We start from the raw sequence: 18,620 nt of genomic DNA, 5'->3' as shown, positions 1-18,620 counted from the left end.
AATTAAGAGTCAGAGCTAAGGGCACCTGAGTGGCTCAGTCGGTTAAACCTTTGACTTCGGCTCAGGTCATGATCTCACAGCTCATGAGTTTGAGTCCCATGTTGGGCTTTGTGCTGACAGCTCAGAGCCTTGAGCCTGCTTCAGATTCTGTGCCTCCCTCTTTCTCTACCCCTCCCCTGCTTGCACTGTCTCTCTCTCTCTCTCAAAAATAAATAAACGTTAAAAAAAAAAAAAAAAACATAAGGTTGAGTGAAAATGTAAAATGTAAGTCCTGGAAAAAAAAGCATACATTATGACTCCATTTATAAAATGTTTCCAAATAGGCAAGCCTAAACCATACATCATTTGGGAATATCATGTTGTAAAATTATAATAAAAAGCAAAGGATAAAAAACTGCAGAATTCAAGATGGTAGATATTGGTGGGAGGTGGAGAAAAGAGAGAAGATGGGGGCTTCAGAGGTACTGATAAAATTCTAGGCAGGGTTATGGGAAGAAGGGTGTTTTATTAAAAAATATACACTATACTATACTCCTATGTGTATGATATCACCATAAAACTAAAAAATTGAAGTAAAATTCTATTTATTTACATAAAGTTCTGAAACAGGTTAAACTGATATAAGGTGAAAAGTCAGACAGAAGTTTCCTTAAGGGAGGGAAGGAAGAGATTTGGGACAGGATATGAATGAGTTCAAGGAGATAAAAATGGTGTATAATGTAATATATTGATATAACGATTATGGCTTCCACAGTTATATCCACTGGTCAAAACAGTAAATTTTTGTACATTTCAATCTATATAAATCTTCACCGATTATGTATTCTTAACTCTCACATAAAATGCATATTATTAATTTTTCATTTATTATTTATTTACCATTCAGTACCAAAAAGTACTATCTTTGAAGTTAAAAAATATCAAATTTAAGTAGTTAGAAATGACAGTGTCTAGGAAGGAAAGGTGAGGGCACATGAAAAGTAATTTATGCCAACTCTCTTTCCCTGAATAGCATTTATTTTTGGTTTGGTACCCAACTCTACTCAGACTGGAAACTTAGTGGAAACTAGAGCCATTCTACTTTGAAGTTACAACCCATGTATGACAAAGATGTTCTGAATGTAAGCCTATCCAACATAGCAGATAAATTTTATGAACTCTTGATGTCTCTTCTTTTACATAAATTCAATCTCTATCCTGATGTACTTTGATCAAGAAAACTAAAGGATAAGAAACAGAAAGCTAACTTCTTCAAATGAGACAAAAGAAAAAGTTTTTCCAATTACCACTGCAAATAAGAAATCTTTTTTTGAAATACCAAATCAATTTCTTTCTTTCTTTCTTGTTTTTAACATTTATTTATTTTTTGAGAGATAGAGTAAGACAGAGCATGAACGGTGAGGGTCAGAGAGAGAAGGAGACACAAAATCCAAAGCAGCCTCCAGGCTCTGAGGAAGCATTCAGCACAGAGCCTTGATGAGGGGCTTGAACTCACCAACTGTGAGATCATGACCTGAGCTGAAGTCAGATGCTGAACCGACTGAGACACTCAGGCATCCCCCAAATCAATTTCAACTTACCATTTAATGGTTTTTACTCTTACTATTTCACTTCAGGGACCTATAAAACGTGTCTAAACAATAATTACTTTCCCTGTTTTTTTTTTTCAGGATAAAACAATTAAATGATATGAAGACACTAAAATGACTTCACATTTCAATTACAGGCTCTGCACTGAAAATCTATAGGAATTTTTCCAGTTAACTTTCAAATCTGTTAATCTCTCTGTTAAATAAATAACAACAACAACAGCAACAAAACCCAGGAAAACCATCTTTGAGACAATTTAAATGAAGGCTTTACATATCAAAAATGGATTCAAAAATCCCTATTACCATAGTCATCAATTTTAACAAGTCTCCTAAATATGTCCTATATTCGTTTTCTTGATTATGTCAATAATATGGAAACATTTTTAATAGAACAGTTAATTATATTAGTTCCCCATCAACACAACAGTCATTTAATGATTATATTGGCCATTTCCATTGGTTGCAGGAAGCTCTTCCACTAAAAGTTCCCATGGTTTCCACTGTATCATTTTTCTTGCCAGACTTAGTTCATTTTCAGCCTAAAGAATCACCTCTTCTAGTTGGCCACCCTGAAGTTGGTCTTCTAATTTCTTAACATCTAGTTCCACTTTAACCATATTCAACTTCTCATTGTAATCTGTTCTGTATACTTTCTATATTTTGCATTTTTAGGAATTTGCTCAAAAACATCAGGCATCTTTGTGTACAGTATTCTTGGCCTCTCCTGTGGGCTCTTACACAAAGCCAATTGCGCAAGGCCAGTGATCTTCACTAAACCTGCCACGACCACACCAACAGGCCCTGTATATTTACTATTATGTACAAAGCACTACACTTCTTCTACTTAGATTTCCTTCTCCATGGCTAACCTGGCTACCTATATAAGTAGAAATATATCTTTATCTATACGTTTATCTATTATTAGCTATCAGAGCCATATAGTCATACTTACTGTAATTAAACTAATCTCTAATTCTTACTGTATAATCCATTACCAGCATAATCCCTATCTAATTTTAAAATTTGTAATGGTCTGAAAACCACAAATTCTTTCCTTAGGTTTGGCACCAAAAAAATTTAGTGACTGCAATTTATATGAGATGACTATTTATAGTTTTTATCTCAGCTTGTGTAACTAGGCTGGTGGTTGTTAATCGAAGGGGACTTTGCCCTACAGAGGATAGCTAGCAATGTCTGGAGACATTTTTAGTTGTCATAGCTGGGTGAGAGGTGCTACTGACATCTAGTGGGTAAAAGTTAGGAATGGCTTATAGGATGTTCTATGATGCATACGATAGAACCCTGCATCAAAGTTATTTGGCCCCCAAATGTCAATCTTACCAAGACTGAGAAACCTTGGACTAGACTCATGTTTGCAGAAGACACATTAACGTACTGATGACAAGTGTTGTCTCAGAAAATACAAGATAAAAAGATAGTTCTAAGTATTACTAAGACTGAAAAATCAGAAATACTCTTAATTAGTTCTTTTTCAAATATCCAAATGTCATTCATGTTGGGAAGCTATAAACTATGACTCAAGCCTTAAAAAATGAAGAAGAGGACTACAGAAACTTATTTGATATACCAAGTAGATGAGTAAAAAACAGTTTTACTCTTTACTATCAAAGGTTAAGAGAAACTAGCCTTTCTAATGGTGCCCATATACCACCATCAACTGTTTTCTTAGATCTGTTATTGTTCTCACCATAAAAATATTAACTTATTATTATACTTTAATTGAAAAGATATCATAATTGAAGAAGAAAGATATCAAAATCGGTAACATAAAATACAACTGAGACTTGTGGGGCGCCTAGATGACTAAGTTGGTTGAGTATCTGACTTCAGCTCAGGTCAGGATCTCACAATTCATGGGTTTAAGCCCCATGTTGGGCTCAGAGCCTGCTTTGGATTCCCTGTATCCCTCTCTCTCTGCCTCCCCCCCCCACTGCTCTTTCTCAAAAATAAATATTAAAAAAATAATAATAATAACCAAGACTCTTGAAGCCACTGTAGCTATTTACCTTTCTCTGTGCTTGAGAATATGGAGATGATTTTATTCCTGGGCTTTTTTTCCTCTGGAACAGAGGGCAAAGGTTTCAAACTGTGATTGGCTGACAAAGGGTCTTTGCCTCCAGTGCTAAAAATGGTACTGCTCATTCGCACAGGAGGTGCTGGAGGCTTGTCTTCCAGTTCTCCGTTATCAGACATGATTTGGAATTATGATGTGGCCTGAAATAGATAGGCAAAAATCATACAGTCAATAGCAAGGTAAAAATTGTACAGACAAGCAGAAACAGTAATAACTGTCCTCTTTCCAACTCTGAATTAGAAAATGTTATCCATTCAGAGTGAAGTTTGCAAACTCTGTAAAACTTAATGAGTAAGAGACGAAATTGGTTATTAATACAGGTAATCTCCCCTAGCAAAGGGGGTAAATGGTTAGCTGAGGGAATGTTTGAAAAGCCATGTACAGCTGAGGGGACTGCGGTAAGCTTTGGGAAAGCATGACAAGACTAACATATCAAAAGATATTCACCCAATCAATTGATTCTAAGAGTAAATATTCCAATGAAAAGACAGACGACATTCTCTTAAAAAGAATTCCAAAGAGGAAGATTATGTTCTAACCGGCAAATTAAAGGATAGGTGCCTGATAGGTCCATTTCTATAGCAAAGATAGAATGCTTGCTATTAAATACATCAACCCACACCGCTTCTTACGAAGAAACGGATTCCATGCTTCTCTAGTCTTGTGATTGCAACTTAGCCTTCATATAGACTCTCCTAAAGGATGAGGATGTGCCACTGATGTAATATTTGGTTTCTCTGAAAATTTAATATTCTAACCATGGGTGTGAGTCACTTGCAAGCTTTGCAGAAGGTCCCACAGAACTTGATTCAGTTCAAAAGTAAATCTAGATTTTGGCTCAAAACCAGAGTATGGCCAAATCCCAAGTTTCTGTCAACCTGTGATGCCCTGTTCAGGCAGTTAAGTAATTTCACTTAATCCACATGATTAATTTAGTAGAAAATGTCAACCCTCTTTACATCTATCTATCTATCTATATAGATGTGTGTGTGTATATAATTAATTATCACATAATATTACATAAACCTTATTTACATATATATTTATAAATATATTTACATATTTTAGGCCTTTTACAAAAGGTAGATTACACACATTTAAAGTCAGCAGTAAAGGAAAGGGTATGACTAACTTCCAGATTAGGAAACAACACATCTCCCCACTAAACAAGATTTTGATTGGTAATTAGATCTTGATTCTATTATAGCTACTTAATGCATGGAAGTGAACAAAATTCTGTATATGCACAATGCAAAGAATACCAACTATATTTAGATAAAATTAAAAATAAATTTTAAAAAGTTTATTTGAGAGAGCACACATGTGCGTGAAGGAGCAGGGCAGAGGGAAAGGGAGGGAGAGAGACAGAATCATTTAAATAATTTTTTAAAGTTTATTTATTTTGAGGGAGACAGAGAGCAAGAGCAGAGGAGGGGCAGAGAAAGAGTGAGAGAGAGGGAGAATCCCAAGCAGGTTCGACAGAGTCAGCACAGAGCCCAGTGTAAGGCTCAAACTGTGAGATCATGACCTGAGTGGAAATCAAGAGACTGGATGCTTAACCGACTGAGCCACCCAGGCAGGCGCCCCAGAACCATTGTATTTCTGCCATAATGACAATTACTTTTCAGCCCACAAAAGAGGAAGGAGAGAATGTAAAGGGGAAAAATAAACTTTTCTGGGGATAACCACCTAGAGAACGGCTGGGAGAAGAGAGTAAAGTAAGATCTGTGTGTGTGAGAAAGACTTCCTGAAGTAAAGTTAGTATTGGCGGCCAAAAGAAGAAATGGGGGTGGATTCTAAGAATGTGATGCAGAGGACCTAGTCAGATGATTCTTCCAAACCAAGTGGTCACATCATGTGGGGTTTCTTTTGCTTGGGACTGAGATGCAATTGGCTGTTCTTGTGCGTGGACTGTCAGGTGTGCATCACCAGACAGGACTTATCTATTGCTAGAAATGGAAGAAAGATAAGGCTTAGTAACAATACTTGGAGGATTACTTGAGGACATGATAAATCAAGACAGATGTTTATCTCTTATGTGACCATAACATCAAGGCAAAACAAAATGACTCTACAGTCGCTCACTTTCATCTTAATCACCAGTTACAACAGGCACCGTATGGTTCAGATTTTGGTTACACTGTAAATGCTCCATATTTGTGCGTATTTAAAAATTAGGGTAATAACAAAATTTCAAAATGCATTTGCATGCATTTAAGGAAAGAAATGCACCAAAATATTAACAGTAGTTAAGTGTGGCTAACAAGTAATTTTTAGCTTGATTATAATCATCAGAGCTGATTAAAAAAATTCAATATAAAACAGGGCACAATAATTATTTAGTATAAACTACCAACTGTAGCCCAAGACAGACAGAACATGACTAGAAACTGCCAGTGCACCTTCAGCTGCATGCTGTCCAATGTTACGATTAAGAGCATGGGTTGAGGAATCAGATTCCCTTGGTTGGAATCCTTGTTTCACCATTTATCTAGGTGTGTGACCTTGGGCAAATTAAATTACTTAACTGTACATCAGGGCTCGTTGAAGAAATGGCTGGTTTTAGGCCTGGGACTGGGATAATGAGGATAAGCCTAGAGTATCTTATATTGTCAGAAGGTAAGGAAGTACTTAAAAAGGATAAGGAACACAGGAAAGAGCTCCCAAAAGCCATGCTGGAATGATTGGAGCAAAAAAATAAAGTAGCATTATATTTAACCTAAAGTATAAGATAAATATATACAGTTCATATCAGTACAAATGAATAAATAAAATGGTGGCGTGCCAATTTTCCTCATAAAAGAATTCCAAATACTAATTGTAGCTACATCCCTTCCTACGAGTTGGAACTTAACTTCCTTTCCCACTTGAGTATATGCTGATCTAGCGATTCATTTCCAAAAGGTAGAGTATGGAAAGGGAAAAATAACTTCATGGTGGAAAAATGTGGCAAACACTGCATTAACCAAGTGATCAAGGTTAAACATCTCCAGGAGTTAAGTTATGTTGATGTCACTCACAACCTGATCGAATATGATGAGAAACATACTTCACCTCTGTGGTATTCTTCCTCAAATTCCATAACCACAGTCTAACCACGAGAAAGACGTCAGGTAAATCCAAATTGAGGGACATTCTACAAAAATTTCTGACCAATACTCCTCAAAGGGACACCTGAGTGGCCTGGTCGGTTAAGCATCTGACTTTGGCGCAGGTCAAGATTTCATGGTTGATGAGTTTAAGCCCCATGCCAGGCTGTGTGCTGACAGCTTGGAGCCTGGAGCCTGCTTCAGGTTCTGTGTCTCCCTCTCTCTCAAAAACAAACATTAAAAAAACCTATCAAGGACATGAAAAACAAAGAAAGACTGAGGAACTGTCACAGAGCAGAGGAGTCTAAGGAAAACATGACAGTGTTATATTCTGTAACGAAAAAGGACATTAGTGGAAAAACTGGTGAAATCCAAGTAAAATCTAAAATTTAGTTAAAAGTAATACACCAATGTTGGCTTCTTTGCTTTGACAGACATTTTAGAGTTCGTGTTAACATTAGGAGAAGAGAGGTGATAGTTATACAGGAAATCTACTCTCTCTGCAAATCTAAACTATTCCACAATAAAAGCCTGTTTAAAAAGGAATTATGTAATAAGTTCCTTAAAAAGTTATAGAATTGCCTACAATATGACCTAGCAATTCCACTCCCAGTATATACCTAAGAGAACTGAAAACATAAGTCCACAAATAAGTTGTGTATTCATGTTCATAGTATTATTCATAATAGGCAAAAGATAAAAACAACTAAACTATCCATCAACAGATGGACAGATAAAATGTCGCATATCTACACAATGGAATATTTGGCCACAAAAAGGAGTAAAGTGCTAATACAAGCTACAACATGTCCGGACCTTTAAAATATAAGTGGAAAAAGAAAGACCCAAGAACACCGTATACTGTATGATTTCATTTATATGAAATGTCAAGAACATGCAAATATTTCCATAAAGACAGAGGGTGACAAGCAGTCACTAAGAGGTGAGGGAATGGGATGCGACTACTAATGGCTATGGAGCTTCTTTCTGGGGAATGAAAATGTTCTGGAATAAGACATTAGACATTGCACAACCTTTTTAATATCTTAAAACCACTGACTTGTAACTGTAAAATGGTAAGTTTTAGCTATGTGAATATCTGAAATTTAAAAAAAAATTTTTTAACGATTTTTGAGAGAGAGAGAGACAGAGACCGAGCACGAGTTGGGAGGGGCAGAAAGAGAGGGAGACACAAAATCCAAAGCAGCTTCAGGCTCTGAGCTGTCAGCACGGAGCCCCACATGGGGCTCGAACTCAAGAACCGTGAGATCATGACCTGAGCCAAAGTCGGATGCTTAACTGACTGAGCTACCCAGGTGTCCTGCTACATAAAACACTTTAAAAGTGAACCTAAAAATAAAGACATAGGGACGCCTGGGTGGCTCAGTCAGTTAAGCCTCTGACTCTTGATTTCAGCTCAGGTCATGATCTCAGTCATGTGATGGAGGCCTGAGGCAGGCTCCGCACAGAGCGTGGGGCCTGCTTGAGATTCCACCCTCCCTCTCAAAAATAAAAATAAAAATAAGACATACAAAATTAAACATTTTATTAATTTAATGAAGCACATTTTAAAAAATTTTATTTATTTTTAAATTTACATCCAAGTTAGTTAGCATTTAGTGCAATAATGATTTCAGGAGAAGATTCCATTGAGTCATCTCCTATGTATAACACCCAATGCTCATTCCAACAAGTGTCCTCCTTAATGTCCCTTACCCATTTGGCCCATCCTTCCACCTACCACCCTACCAGCAACCCTCAGTTTGTTCTCTGTATTTAAGACTGTTCTGTTTTGTCCCCCTCGTTTCTATATTATTTTTGCTTCCCTTCCCTTATGTTCATCTGTTTTGCATCTTAAATTCCACATATGAGTGAAGTCATATGATATTTGACTTCTATTTTTACTTAGTATAATACCTTCTAGTTTATTCTATGTAGTTGCAAATATGAAGTACATTCTTAAATGAAACTAGCTTAAAAAAAACAAAAAAACCTACAGGTGCATGGTCACTGCCTTAATCCGTGCTAAAATACAGGCTGTTTTACCTACCAGTGCTGCAAATGTCAACAGTACGAAAGGCTGTTGACATAATATCTTAGTATTATTATGAAAATAGATTTTGACCTCACAGAACCCAATACCACAGACCACATTTTGAGAACTGCTGCTTTAAAGTATATCCCAGCTCTACACCTCACTGTCATACCCCAATTATTGTTTTCTTGAGGTTGCAAAAGACGCATATTTATCCATCCTTTCAAAACAGAGCCATTCTATATAAAGTACTTTGTTCATCTAAAACATTTTCTTTACTGCTCTATTTTAATATACTGCACAGTAGCTTTTTAATTTGCTGCACACATCCAGTCCAACAGAACTAAAGAGGAGCTAATACATTATTTGTTTCAGAACATTCTTCTTGGTGATTATGCATTACAGATAAAGTTGAATTAACTGTCTCAAGGAAATACCAATTAACATGATGTTACTATCTTACAGGCAACGCATGTTTAAATAAACCCCAAATTTCACATTAAACATATGGGTCGTAGATGTCCTTAATGGAATTACTCAAGATGACAAACATGATAACAACAATTCTAAGTCTCATAAGTGGTTAGATCTTAGTAAATATAAACATGACGATCCTTGATACTCTGACATTGGCTTAGCTGAGGACTTTATCACTTCATCTCAGGATTTCTCTAATCAGAATCAATGTCCTCAAGTGCTACTCAAAGGAATAGGTTAGAAGCTTTAACCAGCTTCCTAAAGAGTTTCTATGCATTCAGGTTTTGCTTAGAGCTACCCATAACCAACAGACTGAGGACTAAACTCTGATATTTAGGGACATTTACTACTGAATCAATCTGATACCATATGAATGCACCACACAAATCATATGCCTCATTTTACCCAAATACACCAAAGAATTTTCTGGCCTAAATCAATCTTGTGTATATAGTTCTCTATTCTTAAATTTTTTGCAGCCTTTTCTCTATCTAACCAAGTCTTTCAATGCGCAGCAAGAATTATTTCCTATGTAAGATCATTCCTGTCTATTCCTATTCAAAATGATCCTTCAAATCCTCTGAACAAGAATGACCTCCCTACCACATGCCCCTCACATCCTCTGAATACAAGTTACACAGGAAAACTAATTCAGAGAGTAATAAAGCTGGATTCAAATCTATCTGGTCCATCTTTCTTATTTTATATGTGAAGAACCAACACCCCCCAAAATAAGTAGGCTGAATCTAATTACTAACAAACTAAGACCAGAATTCAAGGTCAGTAACATCTCAATCTCATGCTGTTTTTTCCTAAGCAGGTGAATATATCGAATCCCTCTTGGGGCATCTGGCTGGCTAAGTCGGTAAAGCGTCTGACTTTGGCTCCGGTCATGATCTCATCGCTGGTGGGTTGGAGCCCCAGGTTGGGCTCTGTGCTGACAGCTCAGTCTGGAGCCTGCTTCAGATTCTGTGTCTCCCTCTCTCTCTGTCCCTCCCCCACTTGCACTCTCTCTCTCAAAAATGAGTAAATGTTAAAATAAATAAATAAATAAAAGAGTCACAAGCTCCTGTGAGTCAGTCAGGCACCCCTAGAGAGTACTTAAAAATAAAACCTTTAAAGGACTCTCTGGCAAAGAGTTGCAACTGTGCGTCCTTAATTATTATTTTAGGTGTCTTTCCTGCTCAAGACTTCAAACAACGGAAAGGTACCACCACCACCACCACCACTCCTATTATTATATATTGTACGGTCTCCTTTATGTTTAAGACTGATCCTTGCATATATTAAGGCAATAATATTTACTGATTTATGGTAGTATATTCTGTCACCAGAAGAAATAGTCTTCCTACATTAGTCCTCTATCAAAAAGCATTTCCCTAGACAACATATAAACTATCTATATTAATAAAAATTTCTTTGGAAAAATGTATACTTTTCCCTTAATAGCTAATTCATGGCCTTAGTCTTTAGTCCTTTTCCATCAGACAGTGTTATTGTTTTGTGTGCACTGCTTCTACTGATGGGTGTCAAATGCCTAAAAAGTAGTGACAATGTGATAAGGTTCTTTACATCTTATATTTTAGCCAGAAACAACAAATATAAAGACAATTCAAATAAAATTCTGATTTACTAATGTTTTGCTCCATCATTACCCAAAAATGGTTTATTAAAAAAAATGATAAATAGTGCCTCTCTCCAAATCTGTTTTCTTTTTGCTACTTTTCAGTGAAAAACAAGTAGGCGAAACAGAAAGCCCCAAACACACTGTACTCATCTAACAGGCCTATTGTTTGATTGTGACACAACTCAAAAACAAACAATTCATCAATTGTCTACTGAAGGAGACCAAGGGAACCTAAATATACAACAGAAATGAAAAAAAGAAGTGGTGTCTGGAACTAGTCAGTCTTAACTAGTAAAAATTATTAAATTTTTTTGTAATCTAACTTGGATCAACTATGGTACAAACTATGATTTAAAAAGCACAACTTGCTTCGTATATTTTACTTACACCTTACATAAATAGCAAATGAATCTTGAGTTTTCAGTATCTTATAAGTGTAATAACACTATTTGATAAGACTTCTAGCAATCTCAAACACACAAGAAACAACAATTGTTGGCAAGGACATGGAGAAAAAGGAACCCTTGTACACTGTTGGTGGGAATGCAAAATGGTGTGAGCCACTATGGAAAACAGTATGGAGATTCCTCAAAAAATTAAAATAGAATTACCATATGATCCAGTAAATTCTACTACTGTGCACTTACCCAAAGAATATGAAAAATAATAATTCAAAAAGATAAATGCACTCCTAAGTTTATTGCAGCATTATTTACAATAAACAAATTATGGAAGCAATCCAAGTGTCTATCAACAGATGAATGGAGACTGGGTGGCTCAGCTGGTTAAGAGTCCAACTTTGGCTTGGGTCATGATCTCACGGTTTGTGAGTTCAAGCCCCGCATCAGGCTCTGTGCTGACAGCTCAGAGCCTGGAGCCTGCTTTGGATCCTGTGTCTCACTCCTGTGTCTTGCTCCCCCTCCCCTGCTCACACTCTGTCTCTCAAAAATGGATAAACGTTAAAAAACCTTTTTATAAACAGATGAATAATGATATGGTATATAACTATAATGGAATATTACCCAGCCACAAAAAAGAATGAAACCTTGTTATATGGAAAAACGTGGAAGGATCCAGAGGATATAACGCTAAGTAAATTAAGTCAGAAGACAAATACCTTATGATTGCACTCATGCATGGAAATTAAGTAACAAAACAAACAAACAACAAAAAAAGAGACAAAAAACCAGACTCCTAAATACAGAAAACAAACTGATGGTCAACAACGGGGAGGTGAGTGGGGGAGGGATGGGTAAAATAGGTGAAAGGGATTGTAGTGGTGAGCACTGATTAACACCTAGAATTGTTGAGGAGTGTCTGGGTAGCTCAGTCGGTGGAGCGTCCAACTTGGGCTCAGGTTATGATCTCACGGTTTGTGGGTTCGAGCCCCACATCAGGCTCTGTGCTGACCGCAAGCTCAGAGCCTGGAGCCTGCTTCAGATTCTGTGTATCTTTCTCTCTCTACCCGTTCAAAAATGAATAAATATTTTAAAAAAGATTTAAAACATACCTAGAATTGTTGAATCACTATACTGTACACCTGAAACTAATATAACACCGTCTGTTAATTATGCTGGAATTTAAAAAAATACAAAAAATTAAATAAAAAAATGTTAAAGTAGTCACATAAAAATGAATTTTGTATAAACATCAAAAATAGAAAGTTCCTCAAAATGCTAATATACATCACTGAGCATTACTATATTTCAAAGCCCATTTTTTCTGTAAACAAATATACAAAAGCAGCAGCAAGCACCACCATAGAAATCTTTTCCCTCCCAACTATCTCCTCTACCTAGCTATATTTGATCAAATGATTAATAGAGCTGAATGCCCCACCTTTCTACAATATACACAAGGAGAAAAATATTTGTCTATATTCTAATTTTTATAAAATGGATTTTTAATGAGGAATAACAGCTGTCATCTTCAATTAAAAAAATTAAAACCTTGGGTTGAATAGGCAAAGGTAAAGGGGATTAAGAGGTACAAACATCCAGTTATAAAACAAAGCAGTCATAGGGACGAAAAAATACAGCACAGGGAATACAGTCAATAAGACTGTAGTAATAACATTGTATGGTGACAGATGGTAACCACACTTACTGTGTGCATTTCATAATATACAGAATTCTCAAATCAGTATACTGTACACCTGAAACCAAGACGACATTGTATGTCAACCATAGCTGAAACACTATACTAACACCACTGATCTTACAAGAGCTTCATATACTACTCTTTTAAAGAGAAACAGTATGAATGGGGGAGGGGCAGAGAAAGGGAGAAAGAGGATCCCAAGCAGGCTCCAAGCTGTCAGCACAGAGCCTGATGTGGGGCTCATCCTACAAACTGTGAGATCATGACCTGAGCCAAAATCAACAGTCAGAGGATTGACTGAGCCACTCAGGCACCCCTCATATATTACTACTTCTTCAACTTTCATAATCTCATAGAAGCTCTTCTCCTATGAGCTCTGACAGCACTAATACTATTGCCATGCTGGTTACTGATCTGGTACCTTTCAATTCCAAGTTCCTCCTTTTTGTCTACTCTGAAAATGGACCTGGGACTTTTAAATGTTTTTCCTTAGCCAGCTGGCATGATGTGAAGCTTTACCAGTAGAGGGCGCAGGAGAGACACAGGAGGAGGAAAGTTTTGCCTCCTTGTTCCAGTGTGTTTGCTCACCAGACTCCTCCAGCATCCGGCTTCTATAGGGCAAGGTGACCAGCAGCCACCAGGTCCCCCCTACTCTCTTCTCGGGAGCTTCTGTAGTGGAGTTAACAAACCTCTCTTTCAACAGCTTTCTCTAGTCTCCCAGAGAACAGATGTCCAGCCCAGTTCTGCCCACCAGCACCACTGCCATTCAGCTACCACAACCATGCTGTCTCCAACAAGGTCTACATCCCAGCTCTGGGGGAAGGAGGGTTCCTTCCCAGGTGCTGAGATATGAGCGCCAGGTAGCAGCTGCTCCTTATATCTGCTATTACTATATTCTTCAGACTTGTATTTACTTCTTACTAGCTCATGTCTCATTATTCCATCTTCTTGTTATAATAATTCTTTTCATGTTCAAATTACTGTGCGGTTTCTCTCCTGATGGAACCCAGAATGATACAGTCCCATCTGTAAGTTTTACACTTACACACTTAGAATTTCAAATACCCGGCATCTAACTTTTCTTCTCTCTTTCTACAAGATTTTATTTTTTATTTGTATTTTTAAGAAATACATTCCTTTTTAAAAATTTTTTTATGTTTATTTATTATTGAGACAGAAACAGAGCATGAGTGTAGGAGGGGCAGAGAGACACAGAACCCAAAGCAGGCTGGCAGCAGAGCCCGATGCGAAGCTCGAACCCACAAACTGAGATCATGACCTGAGCCGAAGTTGGATGCTTAACCGACTGAGCCACCCAGGCGTACCCCCCCTTTTTTTTTTTAAAGTTTATTTACTTATTTTGAGAGAGAGAGAAAGACTGAACGAGCAAGGGAGGGGGAGAGAGAAGGAAAGACAATCCCAAGCAGGCTCTGCACCATCAGCACAGAGCCCAATGTGGGACTTGAACTCATGAACTGTGAGATCATGACCTGAGCCGAGATCAACAGTCAAATGCTTAACTGACTGCACCACAGGTCCCCTCTATAAGATTCTAAACTCATGGCTTGCAAAGAACATTTTTCTTAATTTGCTTCCTCAGTCTGATGCTGTCCAATATAATGTTTTTAACAGACAGAGACTAAAAAATGTTTAAACTCACTTCAAGTGATTCATAAATACTCTATACACCCTATATACCCTCATTAGTTTAAGACCACTGTAAACAAATAAAAACACTTCCTAAAGATCCACAGTGGTTTCAGAATTTCACCATCCAAACCATAAAAAATCAGGATAGCATAAGAATGCATTCCTTGGGGTCCCCAGACCACAAGGTTTCAGAGAGAGGAATAGCCAACACGCTTAGACCTTGACCCTATAAGATAAGAGATGTTCATGGCTGCAGGGTCAGAAAGAGGCTGAGGATGAATAATGCTTATTTTTGTATAAATGCAAAAAAAAGCTAAGAGATTATGCGCAGAACAAGGATGTTACAGCCAAGTGACAAGTAATTGACAAACAAGATAACCACGCTGGAATTTCAGGGGGACAAGGTGGATGTAAATAAAACAAAGGAGGACGAGGCTTACTGGTAAACCTGCCTCCCGGCAGAAACTCCCCTTAACAAACAGTCTCATCAACAGTAAGGGTATATGTCCTAGGAGGGAAAGTGGGAAAGGGTCTGAAGGCTACCCTCACTGGCCCCAAACTTAGTTTGCCTGATCTTTGCTGAAACTGCACCCTCTAGCTCATCCCAATAAAATGTAACTGGCTTGTGTAAAATCTATATGAATGCGTGTTCTCCTCAAGCCTCAAAACCAGCCCTCTGTGGGATTACCGGAGTAGCACGTTAGAATTGGGAGTCATAGCTGAAAGTACGGAAAATATAAGAAATAAGCAATTGCTTGAGTTCAAACACAGAAAAAGTTGCACGACTTTTCAAATGCCTGTTAGTAATTTAAAACAGTATCACTCAAAGAGAGTTGCACAGACTTTTTACCAGTACTCACTGAAATACAAAAATTTAGAGAAAGTGTTGAGTAACTCTCACAGTAATTTGCCGTTGACACCAACAACAACAAAAGGGGCTTGTATTTTACATGTCTAATTTTTCTTTCATTTCCATTTTATAGTATTTTACAAAAGTTGTTAGTCCAGTACCAAAAGCTTCTGAGAGGCACTGTTTTAAACCATTCAACTCTGCATACAAGATACTTTCCCAAAAGATGTCAATACAAATTTCTCAAAAGATATAAAAATGGCCAATAAGCACATTAGAAGATACTCAATGTCATTAGCCATCAGAGAAATGCAAATTAAAGCCACAAGGAGATACCATTTCACACCCATTAGGATGGCTACAATCAAAAAGAAACGGGTGGTGGTGAGGACATGGAGAAATTAGAACCTTCACACACCACTGGCAGGATTGCAAAATGGTATAGTCACTTTGGAAAACAGCCTGGTAGCTCCTCAAAAGGTTAAACATGGGGTTACCCTATGACTCAGTAATTCCATCCCTAATGCATACACTCAAAAGAAATGAAAGTATGTCCACACAAAACCCTATATACAAATGTTCACAGAAGCACTATTCATCTAGCAGTCAAAAAGTGAAAGCAACCCTATCCATTAACTGATGACTAGATAAATAAAATGTGGTGTACCCATACAATGGAATATTATTTAGCCATAAAAAGAAATAGAAATATTCATACATGCTACAATATAGATCAACCTTGAAAACACTGTGCTAAAATGAAAAAAAAACAGCGACATAAGACATTTCCATGAATCTGCTTAAACATCCAGAACAAATTTATAGAAACAGAAAATACATTGGTGGTTGCTTGGGACAGGAGCAGTTGGGGTGCAATGAGTGTCTACTATTGGATGCAAGATTTCTATTTATGGTAAAGCAAACATTAAAAAGTAGTGACAGTTAGGTAACCTTATGAATATAGTTAAAAAGGAAACCGAACAAAAGACACAAAAAGTCCCACTTAAATGTATTCCCTTTAAGGGGTGGACTTTATCATAGATGAATTATATCTCATTCTTTAAAAATTTACTGGAAAAGAAGCCATGTAGATGCAGAAAGGGAATGAGGGAAACAGAGGTAGAGATGGAGGGTTTACTCCTGGTAAAGAAAGAAGTTACTCTGCTTTCAAGGTGACAAAACTATTTAAAGTCACACTTCTTGCTGTGTTTAGAAAATTAATCATTTTTGTAACTTCAAAGCCATGCCTGCTACATTCTATATTCTATATTCTTCATATGTGAGAAAAAGATGGGTAGTCATCATTTAACAAACAAACAAACAATGGCTGTCTGGATTACATGTTCTGCTAGTAAAATTTCTACCAGGTGACATAAAAATATGGGAGTAAAAATGTTCAGTTTTTTTCTTTTTTAAGGAATTAATGTTCTTGGAGGAAGACAATTTTCAAAATCATTTGTTTCGGGCTTTCACACTCTATTATAATACCTTAATTCTCAAAATTATCCATGCCTCTCAAAACCTCTAAGTCACTGCAGCCCATGACTTAATCACAGTTATTATCTCTAAATGCACTCTCAGCCCTCCCCAGTCTAATCTCCCCACTGCAGGGAGCAATCTTGAAGTACATTAAACTTTGTCACTTCAGTGTCCTACTTAAAGCCTTCAAGTGGGATAAAGCCCAACAATACATGGATGATCAGGCTTCTAACTTTCCACACTCATTTCTTCATGTATTTCCTACAGGCTTTAAGTTTTATCCATTCTTTCAGTTTTTCTAATGGCCATCTCAGGTCTTCACACATGACCTCCCAGGACGATTTTCTGTCCAATGGCCAGTCATCATATTTCCCTGGGCCTCGTGAGCTTTCCGTGCAAACCCAGGAAAACCCTCGGCAAACTGCGACTGACTTGGTCACCCTACACTCTCTCCACCACCTCCACTTGTCAAGTATTGGCGTACAGGCTGCTTTCTTGGAAAATCTTCTCTGACACCTCTTCACTCTCATGCTATGTATATTATTTTATTTTCTTTGTTAATATTTCATCACACTGGATTTGCCTTTTTAATGTCTGTCTTCCCTTACTATGTTATTAACTCCACAAGCATGGATCGAGTATTTTGTTGGCCACCACATCACCTAGAATTGTGTCCAGTTCAGCTGTCTACATGAAAAATTGTTAAATGAATAAACCAAGGAAAGGTTAATCTATGATGGCATCTGAGTCAAGTAAAGTTCTTTTTTAGGCTAGAAGGGACCCAGCAAAATCTGAAGATACAGTTACTATTCTGTCTTCTTTCAGGTCACTATTCTAGAAAACTAAGACAATTAATTAAATGTTCTATTTATTCTGAGCCTCACAACTGATAAAACTCATCGAGCAATCTCACCTTCACCACCATATATTCAGGAGAAGACCAGCAGGATACTAAATAGTCTCAATTCTCACTATTCAATCCCTGAATTTACAACAGATTGTATTCCTACCCAGAAGGTGGGATTCCAGGCAAAAGGAACAAGTATGAACATGTAAGTATGATCTAGTTCATGGAACAGCAAGGAGACAAGAGGACATATGGCAGTAAGTAGTGAAAGGTCAGACTATTGAGCGGGGCCAAAAAGTCTCGGGGTACCTGGGTGGTTCAGTCGATTAAGCATTTAACTCTTCATTTCAGCCCAGGTCATGATCTCTCCATTAGATGGATCCCTGTGCTGGGCACCATGGTGACAGCGCGGCGCCTGCTTGGGATTCTCTCTCTCCATTTTGCTTTGCCCTTCCCTGCTCACACATGCATATTCTATGAAAATAAACAAACTAAAAAAAATGAGTTTAGGGGCGCCTGGGTGGCTTATTCAGTTAAGCATCCAACTTCGGCTCAGGTCATGATCTTGCAGTCTGTGAGTTCAAGCTCCGTGTAAGGCTCTATGCTGACAGCCCAGAGCCTGGAGCCTGCTTCAAAGTCTGTGTCTCCCTCTCTCTCTGCCCCTCCCCGACCCACACTCTGTCTCTCAAAACAATAAACATTAAAAAAACTAAAAAAAAAAAAATTGTTTTTAAATTAAAAATGAGTTTAAAAAATAAGCATTTTTGGGGTTCCTGGGT

At 37.4% G+C, this 18,620-nt stretch overlaps 1 protein-coding gene and 1 pseudogene across 4 annotated transcripts in view; both read right to left on the bottom strand.

Annotated features, from left to right (window-relative positions):
• The window catches only part of PAK2 (p21 (RAC1) activated kinase 2), a 76,086-nt gene that overhangs the window by 41,095 nt on the left and 16,371 nt on the right, over window positions 1-18,620 (bottom strand). For all 4 annotated transcript variants that reach the window (XM_029939548.1, XM_029939551.1, XM_029939549.1 and 1 more), the window contains exon 2: window positions 3,620-3,827. In XM_029939548.1, the coding sequence (XP_029795408.1) occupies window positions 3,620-3,806 (187 nt within the window). In that variant the 5' untranslated portion in view covers window positions 3,807-3,827. The remainder of the gene's footprint in view (window positions 1-3,619; window positions 3,828-18,620) is intronic.
• LOC115292494 lies at window positions 2,031-3,107 on the bottom strand (annotated as a pseudogene).

This window comes from Suricata suricatta, chromosome 5 (genome assembly GCF_006229205.1).
Source record: "Suricata suricatta isolate VVHF042 chromosome 5, meerkat_22Aug2017_6uvM2_HiC, whole genome shotgun sequence".
Classification (NCBI taxonomy): domain Eukaryota; kingdom Metazoa; phylum Chordata; class Mammalia; order Carnivora; family Herpestidae; genus Suricata; species Suricata suricatta.
Note: the sequence above shows the minus strand (reverse complement) of the source record. Positions and strands in the feature narration are given on the sequence as shown.